This window comes from Anoplopoma fimbria, chromosome 7, assembly GCF_027596085.1.
Source record: "Anoplopoma fimbria isolate UVic2021 breed Golden Eagle Sablefish chromosome 7, Afim_UVic_2022, whole genome shotgun sequence".
NCBI classification, from domain to species: Eukaryota; Metazoa; Chordata; class Actinopteri; order Perciformes; family Anoplopomatidae; genus Anoplopoma; species Anoplopoma fimbria.
Genome location: NC_072455.1, coordinates 4,112,243 through 4,137,018, shown reverse-complemented (window position 1 = coordinate 4,137,018; position 24,776 = coordinate 4,112,243). Strand labels below are relative to the sequence as shown.

The window sequence follows — 24,776 nt, the reverse complement described above, 5'->3', positions numbered from 1 at the left end:
CAACATTTTTCCAAGTGCCCACAAGTGCCAAATTACTGGAAATAAAATATCTTCACATGCTATGTATATTGAACTATCTACATTTGTACAACCTTTGCTTGCTACCTCTTCGGTCCTCTCCTCTGCGCAAACAGTCTGCAGTCTAGTCGAAATTTCACTGAATTTTTGGAACGTGACAGTTGTTCTCAGCCGAGTCATTCATTGCTTATCATCAGTTGCGCAGATAAGCACGCACTTTGATGTTTTTTACGGGTTGTGGTAAGTGCACACAGTTTATTTTTAAAGTTATATATGAGACATAAAGTAATTGTGATGAAATATCATAATTTTAAGCTTTGATTTGGTTGTTTTCCTGACAGAAGTGTGTTCAAGGACCGTTGGAAAGATGGAAATTCGTCAGTAATGTCTGTTTTTTCAGCTTCTGGCTGTAATAAATGGTATATTTTTGGTTTGGGGGATTAGACGGTTAACTATATACATTAGTAATGAATCAGTTAAACATGTGTTTGTGTACCTGTCTGATGGCGGTCTCTCCTATCTTGTCGGAGTGTTTCCGGATGCTCTCCAGGAAGTCCCTCAGCTGCGTCATCGCCGTGTCCCGGATCTGTAACCTCAGTTTGGGGATGTTTTCCGCCATGATGGAGCAGAACCGGTACTGACCCGCCCGGGGAAGACACGTGTGCTCCAGCTGCTCCAGCGTCCGCAGTGCCGGGTAGTACCTGACGCACACACACACACACACATTTATCCAATCAAAACAGTGTATTGATTTCTTATGAACTTTATTTAAACTTCAGGTTAAGATCAAACTTGTCACATTAGATTTTGTTTGGCCTTCCTGCTCTAATACAGCTAATGTAGCTTTGTGGGTTTTGAGCAGAGGCCAATTAAACCTGCGAGTTTCTGGTTACAGGAGGAGACACACACACACAGCAATAAAACAATGTAAATAAGCAGAAAACACACCAACAAGCACAAGAACACAGAAATGAACACACTCAGAAACACCTCAGGGCTCTTTGGCAATACAATATCCCCCAAACACTTCACACTGCATCTCTGGAGGAGCAGTCGTTGCTGGCTGACCTCTGCCTGCTCTCTGTGAGGCCCGGCAGCCGCAGGACAGAGAGCGAAAGTAAGAAAAAAAACATAAACAAACAACAAATTTATGAGCAACCAGACTCCTATCTACAGGTCAGACCAAGGGCAGGGAGGGAAGGAGAGAAGAGTGTGGGTATACCAAATGCTCCGGCTCCATCTAGTGGCTGGAAACGATAGTTAAAAACGGTCAAAGTGCATCACTTTCTAATGAAATGATTATTCATATTTAAAGAAGATGCCGTTTAAACATCAGAATGTATTCAGACAGCTGTGATATGTCAGGATAATAATCTTAAAACACACAAGTTCACAGTTTGGACAACGTTTTGGTTCCGTGTTCCTCCAAACAGAACCACAGCTTCTGGATCGATTCATTTCGAGCGTGAACACCATTCCAACCAATCACAGGAGGCGAAACGTTTGTGTCATTTCATCGGTTTGAACAACGTTGGTATTGCCTTTTTTTGGTGACTGTGAACTAGTAGCCTATTAGCGTGTTAGCTACCACTGAAATGGACGAATTTACTGTTTATCAGACCACAAATTAGACAATATTTACCTAGCTAGCGCACCATTTCTTTATCATTTCTGGATCGTGTGAGTGTTGCCTTTGTTTACGCAAACCGGACCAGATGTAAAACTTAACAATGTGTCATCCTCACATTGGATCACCTCATGAACTGAACATTTAGGCGTGAAACTGCCCTAAGAAGAGAATATTTGATGTTCAACAGGAAAAGATAAAAATTTAAAAAAGACGAAGACGGCCCTCCTTTACCTCCTCAATGAAAGACTACAAACCCCGACCGTCAAACCCGACCCGGCAAGTGTTATGTCCACTTTATCCATAAACCTTTATCTACAAAACAATGTCATCTACATACCCAAGATTTGTATACTGTAGTGGATCCGTTGCCTATGAAAAAAGGCCACTACGGCTGCTGAGTGTTTTGTTTAGACGCGTGCCAATAACTGACGAAATGTTCAGCTTCCAAAATAAATCCAATGTATTATTCACAAACACAGTGTTTCATCAAACATACAGAGCGCAGCCAGTTTCTCTGTCATAAGTTTCTTTGCTGAGTCACAGTCAGAATAAATCATACCGTTCATCCTCCCTTCAGTATTGCACGGTCGAAAACTATTTGCCTTCTCATTTCAGCAGCACCTGCCTCAGGTAACCCTCACTGATTATACTGACCTCCTGCCTAATAGAGAGCGGCACTGCGCCCCCAAGTGGTGGGAAGTTTTACAAAACAAAACAATGACAAAACAGCTCTTACAGATACTTTAATTAAAACATGTGTGAACGCATATAAAAAGGGGAGATGTAACCCAAACAACAGAATCATTAACAGACCTTTTGGCCCTCATCTGCTCCTGAAGTCTGCTGTACATCTCCAGGACTGGGGAAAGCAAAGAGATGAAGCAAAAGACGATTAAATCTGATACTTTAAGGACTGCTTTGTGTGAAAACAAGTCGAATTCATGCTTTTTGGAAATGCATTATTTTGTAGTCTATGTTTGCATATATGAGCAGAGCTGCAGATCCATCTTACACACTGTTTTAGCCCCAAAGCTGGGCTTAAACTGTCCATCTCACACTGGTATCTAGTGTGTGTTACCTGGTAAGCAGTGCGACAGCTTGTCTATGGTGGAAGCGATGTTTCTCTGCTGCACTCGACACTTTTGCAGCTCCTCCATAGAGCTCATGAGCTGGAAAGAGGAGAAAGAGGAGGAGGCGAAGGAAGCAGCGTTACTTAAGAAGTCTCCAGAGACAAGTCCTAAGTGGACAGTATTGATGTTAAACTTGTTATTTTACCTCTTTGCCGTCATCCTGAAGACGCTTGTTGGTCTCAGTAACCTGACTCTGAGAGGGGAAACAACAAGGATATAAATGAGTCTGTTATTTCCTTTTTAACTTTTTGTTGTCCGTCTTTAAACATGGAGCTAAAATCCTCCAGAATTCTATAAATCTTGAAGCATTCCTCCATCTTTACGTCCATCTCTATTCCACTCTGCTTCTCCACACTCTTCCTCCTCACCTTGAGCTTCTGCGCCTCCCCTCGTACTTTGAGCAGCTCCGTGATGGAGTCGACGAACCCCTGGAAGTGATGGTTGCACATCTTCTCGATCTCGCGGTCGTGGTTCCTGATCCGCACGTCCAGGTTCTCCATGAAGAGGCCATGTTCCTGACCATCGTACACCGACCTGGTAAAAAAAAAAAAAATAAGATAACTGTTAAGAACGGGCAAGATATTTGCAATCTTTTTAAATCTTCTGAGGACTAAATCTTTATTCAAAAACTGGAATGTTTTCCTTTTTGGGACAGTTCCACTTCTTGTCCACTGATTGAAAGATGAAGATGAAGCAGCATCCTGATCTCAAGCCGTGATCAAATAACGCTAAACTTAAATATGTTCCTTTCTGTGCATAATAAGATTGTAAACACAACAATGATACAATCAAGAAATAATTACCCCATTTCTTGAGTCCTACAAGCTTCAATCTGGCATTAAGTTAAACATTAAAAATCCTTTTATTTACTTATTTCTATGAGCTACAAGCAGCCTTGCAGGATAATTGGAACATCGCAAAAACAAGAAAGAAAGTAATTATTAAAAAGCTCATTAGCAACTAATAAACACTCTGCAAGTGAAAGAGAAGGGGAATAAGAAAGAAAGGGAGGCAGAGGTGTGTGGGAATCTATTTGTGGAATGGTTGCTTCTATAACATGTGTCCACTAGAGGGCGTCACTGTATCGCTTCTCCTGCTCAACATTTCCATACACTCACTGCTACCAACCTCTGCCAGTTTCTATTATGAGCGAGTCCACTAGGGTGGTTTCCAGTGCAGTGCCTTGCTGAAGGGCATGTCCACAGTGAGGGGAAATACTGTGTCCCAATGCCACACTGCATATAATACACCACAGCGCTGCATTATTGCACACAGTGCGTCCTTTGTGTCATAGTATACTGTGATTTTGTATCCAAGAAATCTTATTTTAACCGTAAAAATGTCAAACAGTGTCTAGTTTAACTTCACATTGAGCTGAAACAATCAGTCGATTGACAAGAGGATGAAGCAGCAACTTCTTTTCATTTTCTTCAAGAAAGCAACTGACAAAACTTCTATGAACTCTGCTTCTCATTTTAGTTTTTTAACAAGGCATTCAGACTGTTTAATTATTGAAAACTTTAACGAGAGTAAATTTAGATTTGCAAGAGACTCAAGATGTGGAAAAACTGACATCATCATGTAGCCTTCTCTGTGAGTGACTCTGAGTAAGCTAGCTTTTATGGGTTATAAATCAAGTTCAACTCAAACTACTGTTCATCATTTTTTATTGCATTTGTTTATGAATCAGTTTTACACAATGGAACTGATTATATACTCTCCAGCACATAACGCACTATAGGATATCAAGAAAAAGGATAGGTCTTTAAAACTATTAAAACACTATACAACTATATATGCGAGATGCCGGTTTGTTGGTTTAAAAATGCCACAGAGTTGAATTTAAACATTGTGACTAGCGGTCGAACTCATTTTTTTCAGTTGCCGATACTAATATTTAGACAGCAGAGCGGCTGATATATATTAACAACATCATGTTTTTATTATATTTTTCATCTGGAAAAAATATAACAATTTATCAATCTAAATATCTAACAAAATTGCTGGACTTAAATGAACATTTGTCCTACATCGCTATTGTCTGCATTGTCTCTGTTTGCTTAAGAAGATCTGCAGTCTTTCTGCTATACATTTATTTTTTTCATTTTTTTTTAAGTGTATCAACTAAATAAATGTCAACAGATGTAGAAAAAAATAAGATTTTTATTATATTTGTTTACAAGCATTCTCTGTTATAGCGATCACAGTCCTTCCTGTGTTCTTTCCGTTCTGAAGACATAGCACACACACACACACACACACACACACACACACACACACACACACACACACACACACACACACACACACACACACACACACACACACACACACACACACACACACACACACACCTGTGTATGTCTTAACCCCCCCCACCCTTCCTCCTGTTGATCAGGAAATGCCCAACTTGTACAATGGAGAGCAGGTCTGACGCCACCGAGTGCTTTCTTTAGACACACGGAGCTTCCACAGTCTGTGTGCTGACATCAAAAAAAGAAATTCATAGAATGGGGAAAAAAAAAAACACACACGGCCATAAATCTAAAAATGAAAACAATGAGCTACAAGATAGTTTGTGTGTTTGTACGCATGTTCACAAAAAGGCCCATAGTCTGTTAAGACTCTGGTGGATTAAATAAACATGAGCACATTCATCCTCATTCATTCACTGAAACAATAGAAATGAATGAAGTGGTTTTCTCAATATGATGTTTTGCTTTTCGGTGGACAATAGAGGTTTGGTGAACATAACAAGATGACTTAACTCTCCTGTGAAGTCTCCAAACAAAAGCTGGTTTCCTGACTGTGTGGACAAATGTGTACCCGTTTAGCTTGTGACTGGTTTCCCTCCCACAGCGACTGGTTCCGTCTGCCTCCCAGAGAGGAGGAGCACGCTTTGGACATGTCTGTTCTCCAGCTACAGAATGTGACAAGTTGGATGTTATGGCCATCCAAAGATGAATCCAAGGGGTTGTACATTTCTGTTATATGTTGCTAAACAGAAAACTGTGACAGAAACTAGTTTTTCTATAATGTGAGCTTTAGGTTGTAAAGAGACACCTTTCACCTCTCTAGGCCCGTTATCAAAAAGGTAAGGGGCTAAAAACTACTTTTACAACAACAATCAGACCAACAGTCTCTCCATCTAATTCAATGTCATCTGTGTGGATAAATAAATGAATATCAAGCAAGATGGATCGCATGCAGCATGTGAGCTAATAGGAATTAAACGGGAGTTAGATATTATAAAACACGAGGCAGAATCTTCTATAAAATAACAAGATGTGAGATGTGGTATGTAATATAAACGGCGAGAGTTGCTTGTGCTCATGATGGTCATCGGAGGAAAACTTCACAAACATAATGACCATCTGTACATCAAGTACTCCCCGGGTTCTCTTGAATTGTTAATGAAAACTTTTTTTTTTTCCCCTTAAAAGTTTTTGCTCGAGTTTGTTAACAGATGTTTCGACATCATGTTGCTCTGTTCACTGTGGAGGCTTGAGAGATAAGTTTTCTTCAAGAATTCAGGGTAACACAAGGCGAGTTATTAATGCTCTAAAAGGTTATTCCTTTAAGGCTTCAACGGCAATATGTTTTTAATATCCATCAGCGAAGCAGCCTGTGTGAGAACAGAAAACACTCGTCTCCCTCGCCATCATAACTGTTTTTAACGTAAATGTGCGGTCATATCTGAATGAAACCGTAAAGGAACATTGATGTAAAGCCACCTATGTCTGAATAATCATTTTAAAAGACAAACAAAGACAGCAAAGTCACATTTTCCATGTCTGAAGAAGGGTTTAAGATCCCTTAAAATAAGTAAAATACTGGATACTATCACCTTTAAAGGCCTCTAAATAAAAATGTCCAGCTTATCTGGCATATTTACAACTAATCAATGTGCATTGTCTATGATTAAAAGTTAGATGACGACCAACAACAGACGAGTTATGTAGAAGTTCAACACTTCAGTTCAACGATGTTCATATTCCACTGCAAAGTTACATAAGTGCATTGAATGAGAGGGGGAAAAGGAGGTGGAAAGGGTCACGGAAGAGGAGGAGGAAGAGGAGGAGGTTGGAGGGATTAGTGAAGTTTAAAAGCACGAGGACTGACACGAAAAAAAGGTTCCAGAAAGCTGCTCTCTTTTGAAACATCTCTGTAAACAGATGAGCCTGAGTGTGAGCGCGACAGCTGGCTAAATAGGATCTTAACCCACTTTAGAGTGTGCATGCATTAATGTGTGTGTGTGTGTGTGTGTGATGTGTCTTCTCAAGTACAGACTGATGACTCAGCAGGGTGTGTGTGCTGTAACAAGCTTGTGGCAGGTTACTCCCTTCAGAACGACTCGGGACATGCTGAACGTCTGAGAAATATTCCACCCAGAGCTCTGCAGCGTGGATGAAATACTTTTGAAATGGGTTTTTTTTTTTCTCCCCGCATGTTAAATGTATGCACCATTACATATAATGCACTCAAACTAGTGTTTACCTTAATGGCCTTCATTACATCAGACAACGTTCTTTACACTTACAAAAAGAAAAGCTTTGTTTTTGGTTACAGTTTGCTTGGAATCAAATTGTTAGATTTGCATAGCATTGTTGACAACGCAAGCTTACTAAAAGTCAGCAATACGTTCGTTAATACAGAATTATGGCGGATTCAGATGGAGCCAGAACATCTTACTAGAGATGCAGAGAAGGACAGAGAAGGACAGGTGAAGCATTTCTGAGGAGTCCCCACGAGCCCATCAAGCGATAAGAAAATGATGATGCGTTCATGGTCTGTTTAGTCAAAATGATCATCGGGCGAAAGTAAATTATAACGCTATCATGATGTGTTCAAATGTATTCTTGTAAAATGTAGTTTTTGCCAGTAAACTCTAATAAATACGGCTGTTTGAAGGAGATGTTTTCAAAGCAATATAAAACAGATATTTTAAAGAAGGAATTAGGAGCTTTTTTTAATTTCCTAAGAAGCCAAGCCTATTATAAATCATTAAAACTATTAGAGTCAAGACTTTTTAATCAAAGCACACATTAAAAATAAATTTAAAAATAAATCCTAATAATTTGAATTGTGTTTTAGGCAAATAACTGCCTCTAAATAGTACATGTTATGTTCGCATACTCTCACTAGTTGACGGCAAAGCATCCGTATCGTTGCTATGGTTACTTGCAGTTTATAATACCTTGTTTGTGCACCGCTTTAAACTGCGGTTTAACGGTCCAGCACAACTGCCATGATTAAGAACCTGCCAACCAATCAGAAACGAGCATTTACCACAGCCATAGAGTAGGAAAACCACTCGCATAAAGGTCCCCTGTCATCAATGGCTAAATGTGAAGAAACTAACCAGCTGCACCCAGTTAAACACAGGGTGGAGCGCTCTTTCTTGCTCTCACACACAACACACACACACAACACACACACACAAACACACAAAGACGGAGCTTTCTAAAGTTATTAAAGGGGTTCTCCTTTCTGGCTGCAGAACGACTGCATGTGGACCGATTAGATTAGCCGACGCGACAAACCAACACCCAACAAAGATAAGGTTGTGACACATTCAGCTATTTGTGAAGCAGCGACAGGCAGAAAACAATTTAACAAATTCACTGCAACATCTGATAAAAAATTAAAAAAAAGGTGTATTTTTAAAGTATTTGGCTGAAGTGACAACAGCCCAAAATCACAATCAACTGATAATAAACAATAAACTGTATTTCTTATATTTGGAAAGTCAAAAATGAACTTGAACAAATCAGAAAAAGTACCAAAGCAAGTTTTGGTTGCAACTTCTTGGATGTTTTTTGTACATTTCTGTTATATGTTGCTATAAATTGAATCCTTATTGTATATTAATCTTTAATCCTTATTTTGTGACATTTTTATAAACAATTAATCCGCAAAAATAAGATGAACAAATTCAGTAACTGAGGTTATCAATTTAGGGCCGAGCCTACCGATTATTTTCATTTTCCATTAATCTGCCAAATATTCTCAATCATAATAATTTAGTCTAAATATTCTGCGCGTCAATAATTACAATTTCCCACCAATTTTCATAATCCTCAAGGTGCTCGATGCTTGATAATCAAAACTGGATAACTTGATTGTTCAAATAATTCTGAAAGTTATTTACAACGTTAGAGTTTGTCATGTTTCCATTTCTACAGGTGCTCTGAATAGGGCTGTCCTCTAATCGATTCATTGATTGATCGGCAGATGTGTAAAAACTGAGTTTCTCAACAGAAAAAAAAAACACCCCTTTAAATATTGTGTTTAAAAGGGATGTGATCATAAGTCAATTAGCATGAGAAAAACATTAAACAAGGACTAATCATAGGCAACAGAGACCAAAACAACTGCAGCTTTAAGGGATCAATACGCAGACAATGACCGAGTTTGACACAATTGAAATGTTGGAGGTGGAACCAATGACAGTTTAGAATAAAAGCAACATAAGACAAAGAAAGATGAACATAAAACCAGGCAAAGTCACAGTGATATACAGTGCGTCATGTGCAACTGATTGGCTTCATATTCCCAAAACTACATGTATAGAAGGAGTATGTGACAAAAGGGACACACGTTGTCATTTAATAGATTTTTTTCTTGTACTTGTTTTCAAATCTGTAGATAAACGTGTCTGCTGTTTTAGACGCATTCATATGTCTGGCTCATTATTGTGGTTCCTGATATTTTGTTTATTACCAATCCTCTATTGCCGTTTTAAAAAGACGAGTGTATAAATGCCGACGACCCCGCAGCCATATAAGTGCTTATTCTTTGGGCTCGTGTGATGATATAACTTAACATTTGATACCGATATGACCTGACAGAGACGCCGAAAAATCAAGCATGCGCACACAGCGACGGGGAGATGCGTGTGACTATTAATGTGTCTCTGCGTTTGTATAATAAGTACAGAAAGTCACTTCTGTGATTTGTAGCTGATTGATAAGTAATTCAATTTAGAGGATCACCTAGAAGGACCCTGTCTTTGGAGGTGAATGTTTGTAGCCTGACGGAGTTGGCTGACGGATCGGTCCTGCTCGTGTCCGATCCTGAGCTACTCTGATGTCAGGGAGGAATGCTGCAGCCGGCCTCGACCTGCACACTGCAGGAGAACACACACACACACACACACACACACACACACACACACACACACACACACACACACACACACACACACACACACACACACACACACACACACACACACACACACACAGACACACACACACACACACACACTGATATATCGCCAACTCTCACTGCCAACCTGTTTACCCGTCTTTAGAGTTTTTATCCGAGGAAAGTTACTATTCAATGACTTAATAGATAAAACTTCCTCCCCTTCAGCGGGACATTATTTCGGGAAAAATTTGCATGATAATCAACGACCGCCAACGTTATTTTTGATGCTGTTAGAATTGTGCCACCGCGTGAAGATTGTCAATTTAAAATGTAATTTTGCACGGAAAGAAATTTGCAGTTTTTCCAAAGGTTTGTCATTTCTTATCAGCTGGGATGCGAAAGAACGAGCAAGACCAGCTGTTGGTGAGAGAACATCCTGGTACCAATCACACGGGTATAGTAGCTCCAGAGAGAGACGTGTGTAGTCTTTCTAAAAACATATTTTATATTTCAATGGTTTTACGGAAAAAATGTGACTTTCTTGACGTGCAAAATTACGTTTTAAATTGACAAACTTCATGTGTAATTCATTCTGCCACGTACTATAAATCCTCTTATACTGCTAAAATAAGAGTATTTGCTGATTACATCTACATTAATGCTCAGAAAATGCTGCTTTTCTTTATTGTAAAGATCTAAAGGTGATGTTTTTTTATTCTGTATTTTGATTATTTCATGAGAAAATGTAATCTAATCAATCAACAGTGGGAAGTTATCTGTTGCAGCCCAACAAAAACTATTCCTGAAACAGGAAAAAACAATTGATCATAGATAACCAGCTGCCCTTTCATAATTACCAGCTACTATTTAAGTCAAGTAAAGTTATTTATTGTTTTGCCGTTTCCTATCGTTGGCTATCAATCTGACTATCAAAAGGAAAAGGCAGAGAAATTTCATGATTTTTTTAATCATGTGCTTAACATAACAGGAATTACAAAAGTCTTGGGATAAAGAATAAAAACAGCACCAAAGACTCACTTTTATCATCATCACCTGATATATTTGCCTATCAAAACGATCTCTTTTAAACATCTTCCTGTGCCAAATATAGCGAATGGTGAAGCTGACAGTTCCAAACATAGACTGAGCTATTCTTTTCAATAGTGGGTGACTGTGTACTGGAAATACAGAGGCTGAGTCTGACAGAAACGGGAAGCTGGAGGAGGTGAAATATCGCACGGCGGTGGCGGTGGTACGTGTCGGAAGAGAAATAATATCCTCGCTGTCTGCTCGCCCGCCCGAGGCACCGAACGCCACACACACACACACACACACACACACACACACACACACACACACTCGAGAGGAGAATGTGTCAAGCTAGAGGTGTCAAACAAAGTTGTCAAGTCGTATGACAAACGGATCCTGGGCGGGCCGCTCTAATAACACTTCTCTGGGCTCGCTGACCTCCCATCAGGCACAGTTTCACTCTTTACATAAGAATGCACTATCAACACAACTGTTGAACCTGGACTGATATCCTGTGTGCAATACTGTTGGATAAACTTTGCCACTTACTTTAACAGACAATCCTCTTTCTCATATATGTATAAATTGTTATATTTGTATATATATATATATATATATCTTACATCTTATTGTCATTTTATCTATATATGACTACTGCTATTTATCCTCTGTTCTCTCGTCCTATACATTTCATTGTATCGTCGTATTGTCGTTGTTTTTTGTGTTTTTATGTTCATACAGTACCAGTCAAAAGTTTGGACACACCTTCTCATTCAATGGTTTTTCTTTATTTGTATTTTTTTCTACATTGTAGATTAATATTGAAGACATCCAAACTATGAAGGAACACATATGGAATTATGTGGTAAACAAACAAATGCTCAACAAACCAGAATATGTTTTATATTTTAGATTCTTCAAAGTAGTTGAATGAGAAGGTGTGTCCAAACTTTTGACTGGTACTGTATAGATACTTTTGCATTTTTATATTTCTGTGTACAAAATAGTTAATGTTTCCTTTTTTCTTCTTGGATCTCCTTGATTTTTTTTGTTCATTTGTCTGTGTCCGTGTATTAGTGAGCGTAAGTAACCGAAGTCAAATTCCATGTATGCACCAATAAAGCTGATTCTGATTGTATTGTTGACCCTGTGTTGACCTACATATCACTCAAAGTAATCGGCCTAAAAATTTAGCGTAAATAGGTCTTACTATCAGGATAAAAAGGAAGGGGGGACAAGATGAAAACACACTTGCAAAATGTACACAAACATTTTTTTACAAGCCTTTAATAGCCCAGTTCCTCTGCTGCATTTCCCTGTTCACTCACTAACTATTTCCGCTTCAGACAATCAGTTCAAAGACAGCTGCACAAGGACACGGTTTATTCTGAGAGGGCACGAAAAGACCATTTTTAGAAAAAGACGCTCAAATGAATCATGCTTTATTTTTAAGTGATGTTTTTAAATGACATGCGTGTATATATATATATATATATATATATATATATATATATATATATATATATACCAGTCAAAAGTTTGGACACACCTTCTCATTCAACTACTTTGAAGAATCTAAAATATAAAACATATTCTGGTTTGTTGAGCATTTGTTTGTTTACCACATAATTCCATATGTGTTCCTTCATAGTTTGGATGTCTTCAATATTAATCTACAATGTAGAAAAAAATAAAAATAAAGAAAAACCATTGAATGAGAAGGTGTGTCCAAACTTTTGACTGGTACTGTATATCCCAGTAGACCACAAAAGAAAACACTAATAAATCTGTGCAATACAAACACACTGTGCAATACTATAACTATAATTATTCTGTCTGTATTTACAAGATTTTTTTTTGTTATTGTGGATTTTTCTTACTTACTTACTTATTTAAAATACTTGTTTGTTTTTTTTCTACTATGTACCTTGTTTGCACTATATCTATGCTGCTGTAATCCTGTAAATGTCCCCACTGTGGGACTAATAAAAGGATTATCTTATTTTATCAAATTGCCAACCAGACTGTATTTTAGGAGTCTGACACCCACACATTTATAATATAAGTATAAATAGCATTGCTCTTTGCATGATCTAAGCAGAAAACAGGGTTGTTGACCATTTAATATGAAGCAAAGCTGCATCCTCCCTGACTAATGGGATGTGAAACCATGCACCCTGGCACACAAACACACCCCAACAAAAAAAACAGGAAAGTCTTTTAAGTGCAGTTTCCACTAAATGATTGAGCAACACTCAAATGCATTCAAAGCACGTGACCAGTGTCCTTCTGTGGGGTGTTAATTACCCAGAACACCCAGCAGAATGTCAAATGCTTCTGCACAAGTTGACACACTTTTGTCAATAAAGTTTATTTAAAAAAAATAATAATAATAAATTAAAAAAAATAATAATAATAATAATTAGAATGTCAAATGCTTCTGCACAAGTTGACACACTTTTGTCAATAAAGTTTATTTAAAAAAAATAAAATAATAAATTAAAAAAAATAAAATAATAATAATTAGAATGTCAAATGCTTCTGCACAAGTTGACACACTTTTGTCAATAAAGTTTATTTAAAAAAATAATAATAATAAATTAAAAAAAAATAAATTATAATAATTAGAATGTCAAATGCTTCTGCACAAGTTGACACACTTTTGTCAATAAAGTTTATTTAAAAAAATAAATAATAATAAATTTAAAAAAATAAATAATAATAATTAGAATGTCAAATGCTTCTGCACAAGTTGACACACTTTTGTCAATAAAGTTTATTTAAAAAAAATAAATAAAATGAATTAAAAAAAAAAAATAATAATTAGAATGTCAAATGCTTCTGCACAAGTTGACACACTTTTGTCAATAAAGTTTATTTAAAAAAATAATAATAAATAAAAAATAAAATAATAATAATAATAATTAGAATGTCAAATGCTTCTGCACAAGTTGACACACTTTTGTCAATAAAGTTTATTTAAAAAAAAAAAAATAATAATAATAAATAAAAATAATAATAATAATAATAATAATAATTAGAATGTCAAATGCTTCTGCACAAGTTGACACACTTTTGTCAATAAAGTTTATTTAAAAAAAATAATAATAAATTAAAAAAAATAAATAATAATAATTAGAATGTCAAATGCTTCTGCACAAGTTGACACACTTTTGTCAATAAAGTTTATTTAAAAAAATAAAATAATAATAAATTTTAAAAATTAAATAATAATAATTAGAATGTCAAATGCTTCTGCAAAGTTGATACAATTTTGTCAATAAAGTTTATTTAAAAATAAATAAATAAATAAATAAATAAATAAATAAATAAATAAATAATAGTGTCGGGGTCATAAACATGACACAGTTTCCATAAACACCAGTGTGGATTATTTAAATTAGTTTTTTTTTTTTGTGTATGCTAAAGCTAGCTGTCCGATAATGGACCCACGTGTTAAAGTTTGATGCTAGCTCCATGCTAACACAGCTAGCATCCCTGTGTGACGTCACAGTGGAGGAGGAGGTGGAGGAGTGGAGGAGGAGGTGGTGGTGGAGGACTCACCGGAGTGTCGGCCCGATGCAGTTCGTCTCCGTGCTCTCTATCTCCCGCAGGATGCGCTCATGTTCGGCGGCTGTCTCCGCGCTCGCCATCCTGCATGTTGCTCCGGACGGGTTCTCCGAGCAGAGCCGAGCTGGGCCCCCGGGGTTGGGTTGAGCTGGAGCGGGGCTGGCCGTCTGACTGGCTCGCTGCGTCACGCTGGAGGAACTGGATCGGGGGGGTTGGCTCGATGTTGACGCCGGGGTGGCCCGGGTGGGCGGAGCTTCGCTTGTTTGAAGAGAGGGCGCAGTTATGAACACCTGGACTCATGTGTCATGTCTGTCAGGAAATATTGGATGAGTCACAAATGTGTTTTAATTCATTTATGCTGTGCATTTGATCAATTAAATTATAGAAAATAAAGCCGTGTTATTCCCTTATATATATCTTTTTTTTATATATATATATATTTTATATATTTTATATATATATATATTTTATTTTTTTTATATATATATATATATATATATATATATATATATATATATATATATATTTTATATATATATATATATATATATATATATTATAATTTTATTATATATATATATATATATAAAAATATATATATATATAATATATAAAGCCATGTTATTCCCTTATATATATAAATTTTTTAAATAAAGCCGTATATATATATATATATATATATATATTTTATATATATATATTTTATATATATATATATATATATTTTATATATATATATATATATATATATATATATATAAGATAAGATAATCCTTTATTAGTAATCCGCAATCCTTTATTAGTCCCGAACAAATTTACAGGTTTACAGCAAATTTACAGGATTACAGCAGCATAGAATAAGTATAGTGCAAACAAGAGACATAGTAAAAGAAAAACAAGATAAAAAAATAATGATAGTCCGTGAAATTTGATCAATTAAATTATGAAAAATAAAGACATAGTAAAAGAAATTCCCTTATAAAATAAAATGAATAAAAAACAAGTATTATAAATAAGCAATAAAAAACATAAAAGAAATATATATAGATAAGATAAGATAAGATAAAATAAGATAATCCTTTATTAGTCCAGCAGCGGGGAAATTTACAGGATTACAGCAGCATAGAGTAAAGTGCAAACAAGAGACATAGTAAAAGAAAAACAAGATAAAAAAAATGAAATAAAAAACAAGTATTATAGATAAGCAATAAAAAACAGTAAAAAAAATCCACAATAACTGAAATATTAACAGAAAAACTATTATAGCTATAATTGCACAGTGTATTTTATTGCACATGTGTCATATATATATATATATATATATATATATATATATATATATATATATATATATATATATATCACTCTTAATTGTTCCTATCTCCTTTTGTTTCTCACACAGTTTCACTTTCCCTTTTAATGTTTTTGAAAGTTTCCACTAGAAATAAATCTGCATGTTTTTAGATTAGAGGAGACTGTATTGTCATTGCACAGATTACAGGTACCAGGACAACGAAATATAGTTTTAGCATCTAACCAGAAGTGCAAAAAGAAGCAGTAAAAGGTGCAGTGCAATATACTAGATAAATAAATAACAGTACAAATAACAGATAAATAGTAAATGAAATGCAAGATATATACAGTATATATACAGTACCAGTCAAAAGTTTGGACACACCTTCTCATTCAATGGTTTTTCTTTCAAATTGTAGATTAATATTGAAGACATCCAAACTATGAAGGAACACATATGGAATTATGTGGTAAACAAACAAATGCTCAACAAACCAGAATATGTTTTATATTTTAGATTCTTCAAAGTAGTTGAATGAGAAACTTTTTAACATAAACTGGGAGCATTTTTATATTTCTGTGTCTCTTCTTGATCTTTGATTTTTACTTTTTTTGACTGGTACTATATAGTATAAACAGTAAGGTGTAAGTATGTTTTGTAGGTAAACAAACTCTCAGTATATTCAGTTGCATTGAAGGGGAAATTTGCATTTTGAATTTAGTTTCTAAAGAGGGTCTAGAGACATCCACGGGTCACTGAGAGAAATACAGTGAGTTCAACAATTAATTAAAATACTCTTTAGCATTGCTATTATTTCATTCCTAATAGTTTTAAATTTAAATTACATGAAGATTAATAAATTACATACATTGGCTTTAGAATTTCCCCTAGTATTGTACTGTAGATTATTTTATTTTTTTTTACTATTAATAGATAATTCACACGCTTTTATTTTGTAAGCAAAGTCCATTACATCCGGTGTCATTCTTGCAAAATCTGACTGATCTCACTCTCTCTTCTGGTTACCTGCTGTCGGAGGGGAGGAGAAGCAAGAGAAGTCCAAATGGAGGTAAACAGATAGATCAGAGAAGAGATGCATTCAGCAGTGACTCTCTCTGGTTGTTCATGCAGGCTGACATGGAGAGTGAGAGTGTTTGTTTTAATCCTGGTTGCATTAGTTTGCACTCTCTGGTACTCCAGAGGATCAGAGTCCATGCAGTGATAACGGAAGTAAATGAAACTCTGTGAATGTTGCATTTTAATACTCTGTTGTTGCAGATACAACTTTATTGTGCAACTTCTGTAAACTTGGATTTTACTGTTTGTTTAGTTTGTGCATGTGTGTGTGGAATGAGGATTATAGAATATGCAGATGTTACTTACACAGGGCAAAAATACACCTAGTTTTACTAAAATTAACATTAAATTTACATGAAAAGTAGAAAAAGTGAATAAGCATTAACTTGCTCCTTAGTACAGGACATGCTTGATATACTTTTTGCCTGTTTTAACTATCACACTACATAGTTTTTATTAAATAATGTCTGTATTTATTTATATTATGGGGACAGGGAATGAATAAACAAACAACAATGGTGAAAGTGATGCTATCCTCAACACAATTGAACACAAACTATAAACAATAGAAGTACCATTTATTTAGAAAAAACAAGATTATTTAAAAAACAAAGTAAACAGCCAAAGAGCTCCAAAAAGCAAGGTAAAAGACAGATATCAATATATACAATATTTTAGCTCTTCTATTAATTTGTACTATATATTGCAGTCACTTAAAGTATTTGGCAAAATGATAGATGAACATTGTAAAAGAGAGAGTACTGCCTTTCCACTTATAAGTATGAATATGATATTGACTCTCGACTGATCCCATTTTTTGAGCCTAATGTATACTTTATACGTACGTTTTTTTTTTTCTGTCTCACAGCCCAAAAAGAAGTTAATAAACTCGGTGGACAGCTGTGTAGATGAGGCTCTCTGCGGCCTTGTGAGGGCCAGCGGGGGCCTTTCTCTGCTGAAGGGCCACAGAGTTGTGCTTCGGTCAGACCTGGAGAACCTGAGGGGCAAAGTTGCCCTGCTGTCTGGAGGGGGGTCGGGACACGAGCCGGCACATGGGGGTAGGACTTTTATATATTAAAATGGGACGCAGAGTTCCTTTTAATTATCTCAGCTTTTACTTTTCACATTTGACTCTTTCCTTCCCCTCTCTATGGAAGCCCATGCTGTAGCGGTTGTTAAAAAAGATCCTGTTAGTCATTATAATAAGAAACTATCTTAAAATCATGTCCAAATACTGAGAATGACTTTCATTATTTTGAGATGCTCAATTAATATTTTGATGTACTAAGTCATTACTTTGAGCTACTAAGTCAAACTAGAAAATTTAGCAATACATTTTGACCGTATGCCTGGTACTTGGTTTGCATCCAACATCCTAAACCCCTCAGGAAAGAGCTACCCTATTGAGTTTTTTATTAAAAATGAGGTTAATCACGAGTACCCGTTAACATACGATGAGGGTTTGTAGCTTTTATTTTGAAAAAACAAGCCTAATCTGGGCTCCCTGTTAACATACAGCTATTTTATGGGGATTTTATTTAGAAAAACGAGGTTCATCCCTAGTTTAACACACAGTGAAAGTTGGGGCCTTTCGTTTTGAATCATCCTGAGCTTTTATTTTGAAGGGGTTGGGGACATCATACTGTCTGATGTCCGTAGGGAAGTTATTCCATAAGAACCTATGTATGAGTATGTGTACAGTATTTGTAGCTCTTACTTTACCTCATACCTCTCTCTCTCTTTCCAGGTTATATTGGTGCAGGTATGCTGTCAGCTGCTGTTGCAGGTGGAGTATTTGCTTCTCCACCTCCTGCCAGCATCCTGGCTGCTATTCTCAGCTTGCACACTGCAGGTAATGTACATCAGAGGGTTGGCTGTGAATGTTCATTTAAAGAACAATTAGATTAAATGACAACAATTGAGGTTTAACAGCTCTCCTCCCTCCACAGGAGCCTCCGGAGTCCTCCTCATTGTGAAGAACTACACCGGCGACCGCCTCAACTTTGGATTGGCCGCAGAGCAGGCCCGTAACCACGGCGTCGCTGTTGACATGGTGATAGTTGCAGAGGACTGCGCCTTTGACCAACCCAGCAAGGCCGGGAGGAGAGGCTTGTGTGGCACCATCTTCATACACAAAGTAAACAACAACAACGACAATGTTCTTTAGCTTGGAAACAAGTGTCTGACTAAAAAAATCTTAACTCATGATCCATTTATTACTTTAAATTGATGAACAGATGATCAATTAATAGAATATTGCCATTCAGATTTATTTCCAAACTATTTACTGCAGTCAACATCAGAAAGACATTTCTTCTTCGAAAGTTTTGTCCCAGACTACAAATACATTTTATAAATCAAGAAAAAACATTAAAACAATTCAGATTAATAAATGAGAAATAATGTTAAATTATTACTGCTATCTCAAAGTATCAAGGGTTTACTTTTCCATACACTGTGTTTAATAAGCGTTCCATTTGTATAATAAAAATAATCTAATATAAATGTAATTATTTCACCCACGATTTAACTTTAAAGGAGTATTCTGTTAATTTAGAGTTCCATAAATCTGGGTTATTATTGAAGCACAAGATGCCGACATATCCTGATTTTGATTTCCTAGTCTGGATCGAGCTCCAAAAACACTAGATTACCCATCATGCAGCTCGACAAAACCGATGCTGTTTTGTTCGTAACAAATTTAAATTCTGGTTGTATCTTCTATCAGCTTGCAGGCACCTTAGCAGAAGAAGGCTTCTCATTGGACCAGATTGTTTCCAAGGTGACAGAGGTTTTGAAGGGCATCGGTGAGTCTTTTTTCCCGCTCTTTTAAAGCTTGGTAGAAATACTGGGATTCTTTTTCCTTATACATTTTTGTTGGTGTTTGTATTTTAGGTACACTCGGGGTGAGTCTGTCGCCGTGCAGCGTTCCAGGCTGCATGCCTTCTTTTGACCTGCCGCCAGGAGACATGGAGATCGGACTGGGTGAGGGAGGATGGAGAGATGGAGGAGGAGAAAAAAAGAATGTTGAAATGTGTAAAAGAGAGCGGGATAGAGACAGATTAAAGACTGTAGGGCTGATATCAGTTGTTCCTGAACCAATGATAAATGGGCATAATATTAAATGGAGGATGGTGTTTTTAGGACAATAACTGCCAAAAAGACCATTTTAACTGATTATAAATAGTATATAGCCTTGCATAGTTTTGGTTTTATCTTGAAAGTTATTGAGATATCTGTCTCCCCTCTGAAAAAAAATGACTTGGAGTCTGTTTATTTAGTATGAAGAGCACTGAGGTTTTCTTTTTCTTTTTTTCTGCCAGATCAACTGGTATACACAAAGAAAAACATGTATATAAACCCAAATATCTGCTAAAATCTTTTTTTATTTAACATTTATTTAACCAGGTAAAACAAAACAAAAATACAAAAATCTTTTTTGCGATGGCGTAGCTAAGTTAAAGGTAAAGTGCACCTAGACTTCAAATATACAATAAAAAAGAAAAATGAAACAATACAGACTTACAAATGTAGTCCTCATCAGATAGTGTATTATACATACAGATACAAAACTATCTTATCAAAGCATCTCTAAGAAAGTCGAGAGATGAATGGTTGTGAAATCTCATTTCTAAATGTTGACTCATGTTTTATTCGTCTCCTTCAGGAATCCACGGTGAACCTGGAATCAAAAGGTCAAAGGTGACTTAGCCTCATTCTGCTGTTTCTCTGAAGCTGTTTACCCTTAAACCGCGTATATTTTCACTTATTTGTCCTCTTTAATCCTGTTAATCAGGTGGCATCCGCAGATGAGGTGGTGAAGACCATGATAGATCACATGACCAACCCTGACAGCCAATCACATCTGCCTCTTAAATCAGGTCCTCTAAGTCTAATGTGTTAAATCTCTATTTGTATTCTTTTTTTTAAATGCATGCAGCCATTTTTATTAAAATTTTAACTCCTTCCTTTTTTATACAGGGGACAGTGTGGTTGTGTGTGTGAACAACCTCGGAGCTCTGTCCTGTCTGGAGGTTGCCGTGGTCACGAAAGCCGCCATCATCTGTCTCGGTAACTATGGATACGTTTGCATACATTGAAACAACCTGCTCCCAACCAGGGACCTGTAAAGCAAGGCATTAACAAACCCCAGCAATTAAGAGCTCTCATTAATGGGGAAACATCTCTTGAGGATGTTGCGGAATGTGAATGGCTGTTTCCGTGGTTACAGAGGGTCGCGGTGTGGCGGTTGCCAGGGTGATGTCGGGGTCGTTCATGACGTCGCTGGAGATGGCGGGAGTGTCGCTGACCCTGATGAAGGCCAACCAGGAAACACTGAGGCTGTTTGGTGAGCAAACACAGGCATCACGCACATGTATTGATGTACTCGTGAGGACCCAGAACCCTATTCTTAAAGGGATAGTTCAACATTTTGGAAAATCTGCTTATTTTAATGTCTGTTTAAGAGAAGTCCAAAGGTAACTGTATATAAGAAGTGGACGTAGACACAGTGACATAACCCATTGGTTTGTTGGCTACGGTTTTGAAGCCTTGAGTTTGTCATTTTGGCAGCCGCCATCTTGGTTTTTGGAACCAGAAGTGTCACGAGAGAGTGAAGCTACTTACAACCAAATGCTGAATAAGACATTTTAGGGAGACTAAAATATTACAACTAACTTTCATGAACTTAAAACACATATTGTGAAATGGTTAAAGTTCTAAGACAAAGCATGCACAACTCCAAGGCCAGTTATTGCCTGTCAATCACAAGGTAGCCCCGCCCTAAAGCATACCCTGCTTTATGGTCTATTTCACGCTAAATTGGACAATTTTTTTACTAAATGAACATCATGCTGTATTGAAGAAGACTTGAAACTAGAGATTGAGACCATAAACTCATGTTTACAATGTTTACTGAGGGAATAAATCAAGAGAGAAGTAGAGTCATTTTCTCATAGACTTCTATACAATCTGGTTTCTTTTGCAACCAGAGGAGTCGCCTCCTGCTGGTCATTAGAGAGAATGCAGGTTTAAGACACTTCCACATTGGCTTCACTTGTCAGACCCGGAGGTTAATCAGTACTTTAACTTGTATGTAAAAATGACAACTGGTGGATTTAGGGGAAATGATGTGCTAAATATGTTGTCAAATTGTTCAAAAGAAGGTTGGAACTATTCCTTTAACCTAATACTAACTTAAACCCTAAAACCTTGTATATACCCTCAAAGGGCCCTTTTTAAGATGAGAAAAGAAAATGGTTAAACTCAAATGGTCCTCACAAAGATACGTAGAAGCACAAGAACACACACACATATTTAACATCCTGTATCACATACAGATGCTAAGACCAGCGCCCCCGCCTGGCCAAACCTCAGCAGTGTGTGTGTAAGCGGACGCAACTACATCACAGAACCTCAAGCCGCGAGTGCACGGCCACAGGATGACAAACACTGTGAAGGTTGGTATCCAAGGTGTATTAAGTGATGAATATGTATGTCTGAATCTGATAAACAGTCAGTCTTTAATTCTCAATGCCTTAATAATACAATTTAAAATGATATCTGCAACCAAGACTCATCCTGTGAAAATATTTATTTACATTTTTTATTTTCGTATTTTACTGCTAAATACTGCCATCTTGTGGCCATTAGAGAAACTGTTGCTTAATTTAGTTCTCATTCATCTTTTTCCTTTCTGTCTGGATTAATCATTTTTGTTATTTAATGTAAAAAAAAATGTATAATTTATAGATGGATAGACTGTTTTTGTTTTGTCTCTGCCAGGACCACTGAGTCCTGTGATGCGTAAGGCGTTAGAGAGGGTTTGTTCCACGCTGTTGGAGAAGCAGGAAGAACTCAACGCCCTGGACCGCGCTGCCGGTGACGGAGACTGTGGGAACACTCACGCACAGGCTGCTAAAGGTAGGTAACACTGTTCCACATCAACAGCTGCACGATGAAATGCAAGTGCATGGCCTTGATGAAGTATCGTCAGAACATGTATCGTGAAAATTCTCATTCAGCCATTCAGGAGTGGCTCCAGGATCATGAGGTCCCTGGTTGCCCCGGACAACTGCTATCAGTCCTGGCTGGATTACTGCAGGAGAAGATGGGCGGGTCTTCAGGAGCGGTAGGTTGCGACATATTTTGACATTAAGTGGTAGTTGACATCATATGCTATCTTAACACACACACACACACACACACACTCATCTACTTGTGTCTGTCAGTTGTACAGTCTGTTCCTGACAGCAGCTGCTGGTCATGTGACTGAAGGGCAGAGCAATGCAGCAGCCTGGGCTAGTGCAATGCATGCTGGGACACAGGCCATGAGGAGGTACGGGGCTGTGTGTCTGTGTTATTGTTGTACCTAAATGTCTATGTGCATTGGATTGTGCATGCGTGTGTGTGTGGTTTTCTTATTGTGAAAGTTGAAAATTACCCCGTTTTTGTTTTTGTCATTTTACAGACGAAAACAAATAATAAATGAATAAAGAATAATTCAATAACAGTAAAAAATAAATAAATTAAAATAATGAAAAGTTGAGTAACTCTCTTTCAGGTATGGTGGTGCTGACCCTGGAGACAGAACAATGGTGAGTTATCCTCTCATTTCTCTGCTACTTTTCATGAATCTTTTCTATTTTGCAAAGCATTTCCTGATATACATATTATATGATCTGTCCTCTGCATTAAGGTATTCATTAAAAAAAGCCCTTTTGTCTTTATATCTCTTTTGCCCTATAGTTGGATGCTTTGTGTCCGGCTGTCGATGAGCTGATGAAGCTGAAAACAGCACCACCTGGTGGACAGATGACTGTACTTAAGACAGCCGTGCAGGTGCAGTAACATACTTTTTTGTGTCAGTAGGTGGTGATGTGGCTGTACCAGTGAGTGCATACAGTTGCCTCATCTTTTGGCCTTCCCCATCTCTGTCTAGAAAGCGGCCTCGGGGGCTGAGTCGACCCGTGACCTCAAAGCGAGGGCGGGGCGAGCCAGCTACATCGCAGCCGAGCGGGTCACCCTGCCTGACCCCGGCGCCGTGGCCGTCGCCGCCACCCTGAGAGCTGTGCTGGAGTCTCTGGAGGGCCAGAAGTAATCTAGTAGAGCAGATCTTGTCAATTAGTACACTAATATTGGACAGGACAACACTATTATGCCTAAAAACAAAGAAAAACTGTGATTTTGACTTCCTTTTAAGCACATTTTCATACCATAAATACAAAAAAAACTGTGGAATTTGGTTCTTGAAAGACAGAAAACACGTAAAAACTTACTTTGTGCTTCAGAAAATGAACAGCCATGATGTAAAGTATACCTTAGATTTATGAAATGGTCAAAAATATGAACAAAAAACAGTTATGGTCCTTTTTAAATTTGATTAAATAGCTCAGAAATACTGACAATCCAAGTTTAGCAAGACTTGAATTAATTTGTTATTAATAATTTTAATAAATATTTAGCTAACTCTTGTACAGTAGCAGGAGAGTTTTGTATAAGTTATCAAATCATGAAATTAACATTCCTTGTTACTACTTATAAAATACAATATTGAGCAATAAATGGACAAAATGTATGTAAATGTAAACTATTTAATGACTAAATTTTCACAGGTAATATTTCACTGTGTAGAATTCTGATTCATCATTTGTTTTGAACTCATTCATGTTCGAACTTATGCTGTACATTAATTAAATGCACTTTCTTGATACAACACTGTAAATTCTAACTAATAAACTGTATATATTATACAGTATATGATAATTTGTGTGTTATTTCTTTACAGAAAACCAGTCGACACAAAGACATGCATGTGTGTGTTGGTTAGGATTAAAACTACTGTAGATACAAATCTTTTCTTCTCTCTTTCAACTCT

The 24,776-nt window shown here is 36.9% G+C and overlaps 2 protein-coding genes across 2 annotated transcripts in view; one reads left to right on the top strand and one right to left on the bottom strand.

Moving 5' to 3' along the window:
* The window catches only part of exoc6b (exocyst complex component 6B), an 89,114-nt gene extending 74,313 nt beyond the window's left edge, over window positions 1-14,801 (bottom strand). Inside the window, exons 1-6 of the mRNA XM_054601154.1 lie at window positions 14,524-14,801; window positions 3,147-3,312; window positions 2,924-2,971; window positions 2,727-2,817; window positions 2,462-2,507; window positions 515-719 (exon numbers count right to left, since the gene is read on the bottom strand). Coding sequence (XP_054457129.1) covers window positions 515-719; window positions 2,462-2,507; window positions 2,727-2,817; window positions 2,924-2,971; window positions 3,147-3,312; window positions 14,524-14,612 — 645 coding nt within the window. The 5' untranslated portion in view covers window positions 14,613-14,801. The remainder of the gene's footprint in view (window positions 1-514; window positions 720-2,461; window positions 2,508-2,726; window positions 2,818-2,923; window positions 2,972-3,146; window positions 3,313-14,523) is intronic.
* Window positions 14,802-16,807: 2,006 nt separating this feature from the next.
* Window positions 16,808-24,624, top strand: tkfc (triokinase/FMN cyclase). Its single transcript, XM_054601534.1, has 17 exons — window positions 16,808-16,892; window positions 17,769-17,958; window positions 18,648-18,752; window positions 18,850-19,037; window positions 19,629-19,707; window positions 19,796-19,885; window positions 20,568-20,602; window positions 20,697-20,781; window positions 20,882-20,971; window positions 21,132-21,248; window positions 22,240-22,359; window positions 22,685-22,822; window positions 22,924-23,030; window positions 23,131-23,237; window positions 23,463-23,496; window positions 23,648-23,740; window positions 23,841-24,624. Exons 1-17 carry the CDS (start codon window positions 16,887-16,889, stop codon window positions 23,997-23,999), a joined length of 1,743 nt encoding a protein of 580 aa, XP_054457509.1. The 5' UTR covers window positions 16,808-16,886; the 3' UTR covers window positions 24,000-24,624.
* Window positions 24,625-24,776: the final 152 nt, after the last annotated feature.